The sequence below is a fragment of the Bufo gargarizans genome, chromosome 3 (assembly GCF_014858855.1).
Source record: "Bufo gargarizans isolate SCDJY-AF-19 chromosome 3, ASM1485885v1, whole genome shotgun sequence".
NCBI lineage: Eukaryota > Metazoa > Chordata > Amphibia > Anura > Bufonidae > Bufo > Bufo gargarizans.
Genome location: NC_058082.1, coordinates 16236676 through 16246646, shown reverse-complemented (window position 1 = coordinate 16246646; position 9971 = coordinate 16236676). Strand labels below are relative to the sequence as shown.

Below are 9971 nucleotides of genomic sequence, written 5' to 3'. Positions count from 1 at the left end.
ATCCTGAGGACAGGTCATCATTATAGAAAAAAAAAGCAGACAACCCCTTTAAACTAAGGCTACAGAGATCTCTGCATCTGGTAGGAGAATAACAAGCTTCCAGTTTACCACTATATTAAACAGGACAGAAAGGATCCACAGTCCAGAGACTGTATTGCAGGATACCAGGGGAGCACTATACAGTATAAGGCAGTAGCAGATGTTACATAAGCCGATTACACATACGTCACCGCTGCCTGTGGTTTCAATGGGACACTGTACTGTTCAATTTCCTAATTCCTGAGATCTTGTGGCAGGTTCTGTTCTCACTCAGCACCATTCATAATTCTTAAATTTTATTCAAATTTTTCTTTTAGGATTTTCCAGGTCTCCTCACGGATCAGGGTTGTCTTAATCCCATAGATAAGTGGGTTAAGCATAGGTGGAACCAACAAGTAGCTGTCAGAGAAGATAATATGGATATAAGGAGGAATCTTCTTGCCATATCGGTGGGATAAGAAAGAGAATATGGCCATACTGTAAAAGCTCAGGAACACGCACATATGAGGGGTACACGTGTTAAATGCTTTCAGACGAGCGTCTTTAGATGGAAGACGGAAGACGGCATTGAAAATCATGGTATACGATAGGAGGATGAAAAGCAAATCAACACCAAGGGTGGTGAAAGCCACAACTAGGCCAAGTATACTGTTTCCTCGGATGTCAGCGGCTGCGAGCTTCACCACCGCCATGTGCTCGCAGTAGGAATGTGCAATGATGTTGGTCTTGAAAGCAGGAAACCTCCTGATCATAACAAGAGCAGGACTGACCAGAACAACTGGCCGGACCAGAAACACAATGACCAGTCTGGTTATCAGTCTAGTGGTTATTATGGAGCTATACCGTAGAGGCCTATATATAGCAATGTAGCGGTCATACGCCATGGAAAGCAAGAACCCCGATTCAATACCGGTGAAGCTGTGAATGAAGAACATCTGGAGAAGACACCCATTAAAGCTAATGGCTCTGTCATTGAACCAGAAGATGGACAATATTTTTGGGGCAACGCTTGTAGAAAGAAGGCAGTCATTGAATGCCAACATAGAGAGGAATATAAACATTGGCTGGTGGAGTCTTGGAGAAATGAGGATGACAACTATCACCATGATGTTTCCTAGCAAAGCAAATATATAGATGATACAGAATGGGATTGAGATCCAGATATGTTTATGTTCTAGTCCCGGAATACCAACCAGTAGGAAGTAGGTGGGATTGAAAGTGGAATTTGCCATGTTCTCCGGCAGGGAATTTGCCATCTTCTCTGGCAGAGTGTGGACAAACATAACTTTCTGCTCTGGTCTTATCTGTAGAAACCATAGGTGATCCTGAAGATGAGATACAGTTGAAGAAATTCAGCTCTCATTGTCCTAGGCTACATGGACAACACAAGTATTCTAGCACTCAATGTCAGTCTGCTTCATTTAAAGCTAAGATAAAAGGTGTTACAACCTAAAAAGTATTCCTTCATCCCAGCACTGGTGTGACCACATCTACTGAAATACACTGACATAAACTTGTCAGTGTAATAGAATAGATTCCAGGGCTCTCATGGTCACACAGCATTATAAATAATAGCAATGCTGTGTGATCCTGTCAGAGGAGCGTAGATCTGAACGGGCCCTCACACTGACACACTCTGCGAGTTCCTCACATTGAACCTGCTTGGGTTTGTCTGGCATTAGTGGGACAATGTTACTGAGAGTGGGAGATATTATGGCATTTCACCAGTGTCGTTGTACTGTGCGTGCCAGCTCTGGCCTCTTGTTGGTTGAATTTGGGTAATTGTGGTTGTTGTTTCCACTGCTCTGCGTCTCCAATTCCCGGTCATTTGAGGTATGAATTGTGCCAATGCGCTTGTACTCCTGAGGTTAGTAATCTCCTGGCTGTGTGTCAGTCTGTGATCTACTTTCCTGAGTTCTGTGTCAGTTTGGATTTGTGAGTTCTGTGACCTGCCCTGGTTGTGAAATGATGTCATGTCTTGCTTTGGTCTGTCTGAATTGTCATAGTCCGAGTTTGTAGGTTATGTTCGTTCTGGTTCTGTCCGTGTCTGAATTCTGACCTGGTGTCCTAGACATTGTCTGTGCTCTTAAATTCCAGCTCCTTGAGTTAAAACATAACTTTTATCCAGGTCAAGTAAAAAACTCCACGATGTTCTTGGAGGGGATGCATTTTGCACATATCGCGCTTCGACAAGCTAAATTTGGATTTGAAGCTGTTCATCATCCCAGATCCGCGGGACTCATCCCTGCAGCCTTTTTTGCTATTCCTCAGGAGGTTTTGGACACAGTGGACTTTGGGTGAGCTGTGCAAACATAATTTTTTTTTTTCATTATTTGTGCCCTGTCTGCATGAAGCTTTCCACCTGTCTGTGGGTGCTGGTGTCTGACTGTATTGCTGTACCACGGTGTCTTAGTTTTGCTCATGTATTGCTATGTCTGAACAATGTCCAAATTCCTCTAGTCAGTTCCTGAAGTCTGTATGTCCAAGGCCCTAAAATGTGTTCCTGAAGTCCATTCCTGAAGTCTTTCTGTCCAAGTGAATGAAATCCATATTTCTTGGTTCCAGATACATTTGTCTGCCACTGCGCTGTGTCTTTTCTTTTGCCTGCGGTCATGTTTACCTTGGATTCACATGTATTCTGCCTGGTTCTGTATTGTGCCATTTGCAGCTGGCCAGCTAAGACCTGTCCTAGGTTGCTAATATAGCTTATAGGTGTATACAGCTAAACCTGCCAATAGCGTTAATACAGTTCATATGTTTATGTGTTAAAGACAAAAGCAGAGTTACTTACGGTGACTTCATGTTTGGATGTCATATAACTGTTATTTTGTGTTCACAGAAGCAGAAAAAGATAATATGCCCTTAAGATTCATTTTGTGATGTAAGGTAAGCTCAGTGACACAGCAAAAACAGCAGAAAGCATAGTGTTAATCTGTTGTTGCTGGGCAGAGGTCTAGACCAATCACAACCAGCTTCTCACACAGCAAGAGTTTTCACCAATCACAGCCAACCTCACACACAGCCTGTCTGGGAATTCCGCCGGCAGGAGCTGCTAGAATCATTATTCACCAGAGACAGGAGCTGAAAAGACATTCACTCCACTGAGGGCTGTGTATTTATGGGAACAAGAGGCAACAGTTATATAATGTTCATACTGTTAATATAGTGATTAGAACTGTATACTGAAACAGGTTTTTTGTGTGTTTACTTACAATTCCACTAATTGCAAACTACAAATTGCAAGCTACAGTTGCAAAATGTGAACTACTTAACAAACCATACAAATTGCAACCATACCAGATCGTACTCAAACCAATCTTCAAATAGTTACTGCTAACTGCATACTGAAAACTGCAAACCAAGTTTAGCCAGTAGAACTGTTAAATCTGAGATATACCTCTCAGAGAGATCATAAAGGGCTTAAATAACTTAAAGTGACAGTACAGATACTAAAGAGAGAAATATATCCACCCTTTTATGTTGAATGACAAGATTGAACAGTTGAACCACCATCTTATGCATACCGCCATTTTGTGATATCTTTTCAACACGTGTTTTGTACATGGACTATCTGCTGCGGAGGCGGCAGTGTTATATATGAAGAAAAGTTGAAGTTAATAAAGAAGTTATTTCAAGCATTTGGTGTGCTCTTTAACCCTACTGTTTCCATAGAACGGCGCTAGAGGAATTACAGAGTAATAGACAGTCTGGTTAGACTAAAAGTCAGAGATATCAGAATTCTTCTAATGCCACAGCGTAAAAGGCACTTCATAGTGCTGCGCCTGCCACACCATTCCAGTGTGCCTTGTGTTTTCACCTATGTTTATAACCTTAGTTAGTCAGCTGCCAAGTACACCAGGACAATCCCAGGAGATAGTACTCTGGTTGTTCACCTGAAGCGAAGTCCACAACCTTGTAAAGGGGTGAGTACCTGGTATGTGTTTAAATAACGCTCTTAGGTTTTGGCCTAAATCCACAATCATTGGTCATATGCATATCTGTAACAGGTGGTTTGTGGGAAGATACTGCTGCTTGTCGATGAGGGATGGCCAGTAGACAAGGCTGCTAAGAGGAATTATGTGCATCACAGTGGTATTTATATGGGGCTGATGAGGCGGTATTCTTTGTTGCACAGTGGTATTTTTATGGAGCTGATGAGGCGGTATTCTGTACTGCACAGTGGTATTTATATGGTGCTGATGAGGAGGTATTCTGTGCTGCACAGTGATATTTATATGGTACTGATGAGGAGGTATTCTGTGCTGCACTGTGGTATTTATATGGTGCTGATGAGTAGGTATTCTGTGCTGCACAGTGGTATTTATATGGTGCTGATGAGGAGGTATTCTGTACTGCACAGTGGTATTTATATGGTGCTGATGAGGAGGTATTCTGTACTGCACAGTGGTATTTATATGGTGCTGATGAGGAGGTATTCTATACTGCACAATGGTATTTATATGGTGCTGATGAGGAGGTATTCTGTGCTGCACTGTGGTATTTATATGGTGCTGATGGGGAGGTATTCTGTGCTGCACTGTGGTATTTATATGGTGCTGATGAGGAGGTATTCTGTACTGCACTGTGGAATTTATATGGTGCTGATGAGGAGGTATTCTGTGCTGCACAGTGATATTTATATGGTACTGATGAGGAGGTATTCTGTGCTGCACTGTGGTATTTATATGGTGCTGATGAGAAGGTATTCTGTGCTGCACAGTGGTATTTATATGGTGCTGATGAGGAGGTATTCTGTACTGCACAGTGGTATTTATATGGTGCTGATGAGGAGGTATTCTGTACTGCACAGTGGTATTTATATGGTGCTGATGAGGAGGTATTCTATACTGCACAATGGTATTTATATGGTGCTGATGAGGAGGTATTCTGTGCTGCACTGTGGTATTTATATGGTGCTGATGGGGAGGTATTCTGTGCTGCACTGTGGTATTTATATGGTGCTGATGAGGAGGTATTCTGTACTGCACTGTGGAATTTATATGGTGCTGATGAGGAGGTATTCTGTGCTGCACAGTGGTATTTAAATGGTGCTGATGAGGAGGTATTCTGTGCTGCACAGTGGTATTTATATGGTGCTGATGAGGAGGTGTTCTGTGCTGCACAGTGGTATTTATATGGTGCTGATGAGGAGGTATTCTGTGCTGCACAGTGGTATTTATATGGTGCTGATGAGGAGGTATTCTGTGCTGCACAGTGGTATTTATATGGTGCTGATGAGGAGGTATTCTGTGCTGCACAGTGGTATTTATATGGTGCTGATGAGGAGGTATTCTGTGCTGCACAGTGGTATTTATATGGTGCTGATGAGGAGGTATTCTGTGCTGCACAGTGGTATTTATATGGTGCTGATGAGGAGGTATTCTGTGCTGCACTGTGGTATTTATATGGTGCTGATGAGGAGGTATTCTGTGCTGCACAGTGGTATTTATATGGTGCTGATGAGGAGGTATTCTGTGCTGCACTGTGGTATTTATATGGTGCTGATGATAAGGTATTCTGTGCTGCACAGTTGTATTTATATGGTGCTGATGAGGAGGAGGTATTCTGTGCTGCACAGTGGTATTTATATGGTGCTGATGAGGAGGTATTCTGTTCTGCACAGTGGTATTTATATGGTGCTGATGAGGAGGTATTCTGTGCTGCACAGTGGTATTTATATGGTACTGATGAGGAGGTATTCTGTGTTGCACAGTGGTATTTATATGGAGCTGATCAGGAGGTATTCTGTACTGCACAGTGGTATTTATATGGTGTTGATGAGGAGGTATTCTGTGCTGCACAGTGGTATTTATATGGAGCTGATGAGGAGGTATTCTGTACTGCACAGTGGTATTTATATGGTGTTGATGTGGAGGTATTCTGTGTTGCACAGTGGTTTTTTTTTGGAGCTGATGAGGAGGTATTCTGTACTGCACAGTGGTATTTATATGGTACTGATGAGGAGGTATTCTGTGTTGCACAGTGGTATTTATATGGAGCTGATGAGGAGGTATTCTGTACTGCACAGTGGTATTTATATGGTGTTGATGAGGAGGTATTCTGTGCTGCACAGTGGTATTTATATGGTGCTGATGAGGAGGTATTCTGTGCTGCACTGTGGTATTTATATGGTGCTGATGAGGAGGTATTCTGTGCTGTACAGTGGTATTTATATGGTGCTGATGAGGAGGTATTCTGTGCTGCACAGTGGTATTTATATGGAGCTGATGAGGAGGTATTCTGTGCTGCACAGTGGTATTTATATGGTGCTGATGAGGAGGTATTCTGTGCTGCACAGTGATATTTATATGGTGCTGATGAAGAGGTATTCTGTGCTGCACAGTGGTATTTATATGGTGCTGATGAGAAGGTATTCTGTGCTGCACAGTGGTATTTATATGGTGCTGATGAGGAGGTATTCTGTGCTGCACAGTGGAATTTATATATCACCGTTTCAAAGGTGAAAGAAGCTTTTCACACACTTGGAAAGGATATACGGGAGGTTGCATCAACTGTTTCATTCTCTGCAGTTTTTCCTGTGCATAACCTTCAGCATGACAGGAAGATGCGCATTAAGGAATTCAATGTATGGCTTGGTGAATGGTGTCTGAACCAAGGGTTTGGCTTTGTGTCCCATGTTAGCTCTTGTTGGAATGGAAAAGAACTGTACAAGAAAGATGGTTTGCATCTTTCTCTCAAGGGAACGAATGTCCTCGGTGAACAGTTCCAAGTATTTGCTAAGAAGCATTTAAACTAGGAAAGGGGGGCAAAAGAGTGATAATCCAGCAGTCCAACTGCCCCCCGGAACAATGCCAGAAGAGGCAGTAGCACAAAGGTTAAGAAATGACAAGCTCAGAGTCTTGTCTACAAATGCTCGCAGTCTAGGGAATAAGATCAATAAACTTGAGGCTATAATGGCATCTGAGAATATAGATCTAGTGGCTGTTACTGAGACGTGGTTCAAGGGGAGTAATGACTGGGATATATCATTACCAGGGTTCTCTCTATACAGGAAAGACAGAAAAGGCAAGAAGGGGGAGGGGTGGCCCTGTATGTGAAAGATAGCATAAAATCTAATTTGATACAAGTTAGCGAGAACAATTTAGAGTCAGTTTGGGTTACCTTGCAGTATCTGAGGAAAGGGATTTAGGGGTCATTATTTCAGAAGACTTAAAGCTAGGCAGCAATGTCACAGAGCAGCAGGAAATGCTAGCAGAATGCTTGGGTGTATAGGGAGAGGCATTACCAGTAGAAAGAGGGAGGTGCTCATGCCGCTCTACAGAGCACTACTGAGACCTCATCTGGAGTATTGTGCGCAGTACTGGAGACCATATCTCCAGAACGATACTGATACTTTGGAGAGAGTTCAGAGAAGAGCTACTAAACTGGTCCATGGATTTCAGGATAAAACTTACCAGGAAAGATGAAAGGACCTTAACATGTAGAGCTTGGAAGAAAGACGAGACAGAGGGGAGATGAGAGAGACTGCTAAATACATGAAGGGAATCAACAAGGGAAAAGAGGAGAGAAGATTTACAAGAAGAAAAACTGCTACAAGAGGACATAGTGTTACATTAGAGGGGCAAAGGGTTAACAGTAATATCAGGAAGTATTGCTTTACTGGGAGAGTAGTGGATGCATGGAATAGCCTTCCTGCAGAAGTGGTAGCTGCAAATACAGTGGAGGAGTTTAAGCATGCATGGGATAGGCATAAGGCCATCCTTCATATAAGATAGGGCCAGGGGCTATCCAAAGTATTTAGTATATTGGGCAGACTAGATGGGCAAATGGTTCTTATCTGCCGACACATTCTAGGTTTCTATGATGAGGAGATACTTTGTGCTGTACAGTTGTATTGGATGCTGCTGGGAAGGTATTTTGAGTTTGTCGTGGCTTGTCATGCTGTTGGGGAGGTAATGAACGACCTTGATTATGTAATCAGGCATTTCTGTGTTTTAGAGACTTTACAAAGGTGTTTGTGTGGTTGTGCTGCCCTGCAATCCCAGCCCGATACTGGTGAAAGAGTGTAACTTAACCTGTTGCGGACACATGATTTTCCGGTACTTAAGGACACATGACTTACCGGTACATTATGTGTAGTTCCAATCACCGTCGCGTGACGGGCGGTGATCAGGACTGGGTGCCTGCTCAAATCATTGAGCAGGCATCCTGGGACAATGTGCTGTGGGGTCATGTGACCCCCCCGTGTCAGCGATCGCAGCAAACTGCAGGTCAATTCAGACCTGAAGTTTGCTGCGTTTCCGGGTTATTCGGGTCTCTGTGGACCCGATAACCCGGAACAGGATGGTGATCGGTGGTGTGATAATACACCACCAATCACCATCCTGCGATCCTGAGAGGTGATGTGACATCACCTCTCAGGATTGTCTTTTATTGGCTGCAGGGGTGGGAGGGCCATTAAAATTATTGCAGTGCTCCTCTCCTCCTCCTTTTGTGTCTGGGAGCTGAGGAGAGAGGAGCGCTGCACAGATCTCTAGAGCCAGCACCCCAGTACCCCCATCTGTGCCCAGCACCCCCTTCACCTTCACCAAGGTATTTAGAGAAAGGTTAGGGACAGGTTAGGTTAGGCAGGGATATTCAAGGAAAGTTAGTGGAGAAAAAAACAAAAAACAGTTTTTGATTGCATTACCCTAAATCGGGTGTCTGGGGTCCACAAGCATATTATTTTTTTTTTCTGGGTACACTGACTGTTGCCGGCACTCTTAGCGTCCGGCCACTATTAGCGCATCGCACCGCTGATCAACTACGGACGGTTGATCAGCGAGTTTGAATTTATTATAATTTTTTCAAATTTTTGGGTCTTTTTTTATTTAGTTTTTCTTTTTTATTTGTTTGTTAGGTTCATGTTAAGTCGACGAACACCCGTGCCCCCACACACACGCACACTGACAAAGATTTACACGCACGCACACACACACGCAGACACACACTCCCCTATGGCCCGCCCAACAGTTCGTTGGCTAGGGCCGGTGGCTGGACTCCGGTCAGTGCAGCCGAGATGAGGACGTTTTGGGGCCTCGTGCTGCACATGGGCCTAGTCAAAACTAATTAGTGTCAGGCATTACTGGAGTGGGGACGTCCTCTACCAGACCCCACTTTACAGAACGTACATGACACGCTCCAGGTTTGAGGCCATCCGGAAATGCCTGCATTATGCAGATAATACAGCATGTGTCCCCCCCAAGGTGATCCTGCCTATGACCACCTGTACAAAATCAGGCCGGTCATCGATCACTTTGTGGCCAAATTTTTGGAGGCCTATGTACCTGGAAAGGAGGTCGCGGTTGATGAGTCTCTCATTGCTTTCAAGGTAAGACTCATTTTCCACCAGTATGTTCCCTCTAAGCTGGCGAGGTATGGCGTGAAGCTGTACACTTACAAGTTTTAGGTGTACGAGGGGCGAGATTCCCGTATTCAACCCCCAGAATGTCCCCCCACTCTGGGTGTTAGAGTGAAACTTGTGTGGGACCTTATGCACCCACTGCTAGATAAGGGTTACCACCTGTACATGGATAACTTTTATACTAGTATCCCCTTGTTTCAGTCCCTTGCCGCCAGATCCACGTCCGCTTGTGGGACCGTGCGGAAAAATCAACGCGGCCTCCCTACTCACACCCTCCAGGTACCTATCCCCAGGGGTGAGACCCGTGCCCTTACCAGTGGAAACCTGTTGCTGGTCAGATATAAAGACAAGAGGGATGTCCTTGTACTGTCCACAATCCACGGTAACAGTATCACCCCTGTCCCTGTGCGAGGTACCGCAGCAACGGTCCTCAAGCCAGATTGTATCATTGACTGCAATCGGTATATGGGAGGAGTTGATCTCTCTGATCAAGTCCTCAAGCCATATAGTGCCATGCGCAAAACCCGGGCATGGTACAAAAAAGTTGCAGTTTACTTGGTACAGGTTG

The 9971-nt window shown here is 44.1% G+C and overlaps 1 protein-coding gene across 1 annotated transcript; it reads right to left on the bottom strand.

Moving 5' to 3' along the window:
* Window positions 1-335: 335 nt before the first annotated feature.
* On the bottom strand, window positions 336-1277 carry LOC122931312 (olfactory receptor 52A1-like). Its single transcript, XM_044285377.1, has one exon. The coding sequence runs from the start codon at window positions 1269-1271 to the stop codon at window positions 336-338; it is 936 nt and encodes a 311-aa protein (XP_044141312.1). The 5' UTR covers window positions 1272-1277.
* Between the last annotated feature and the right edge of the window lie 8694 nt (window positions 1278-9971).

What these genes read in the sequence shown, in the direction of transcription:
- LOC122931312 (XM_044285377.1), bottom strand. Translation starts at nt 1,271, where the DNA reads ATGGCAAATTCCACTTTCAATCCCACCTACTTCCTACTGGTTGGTATT.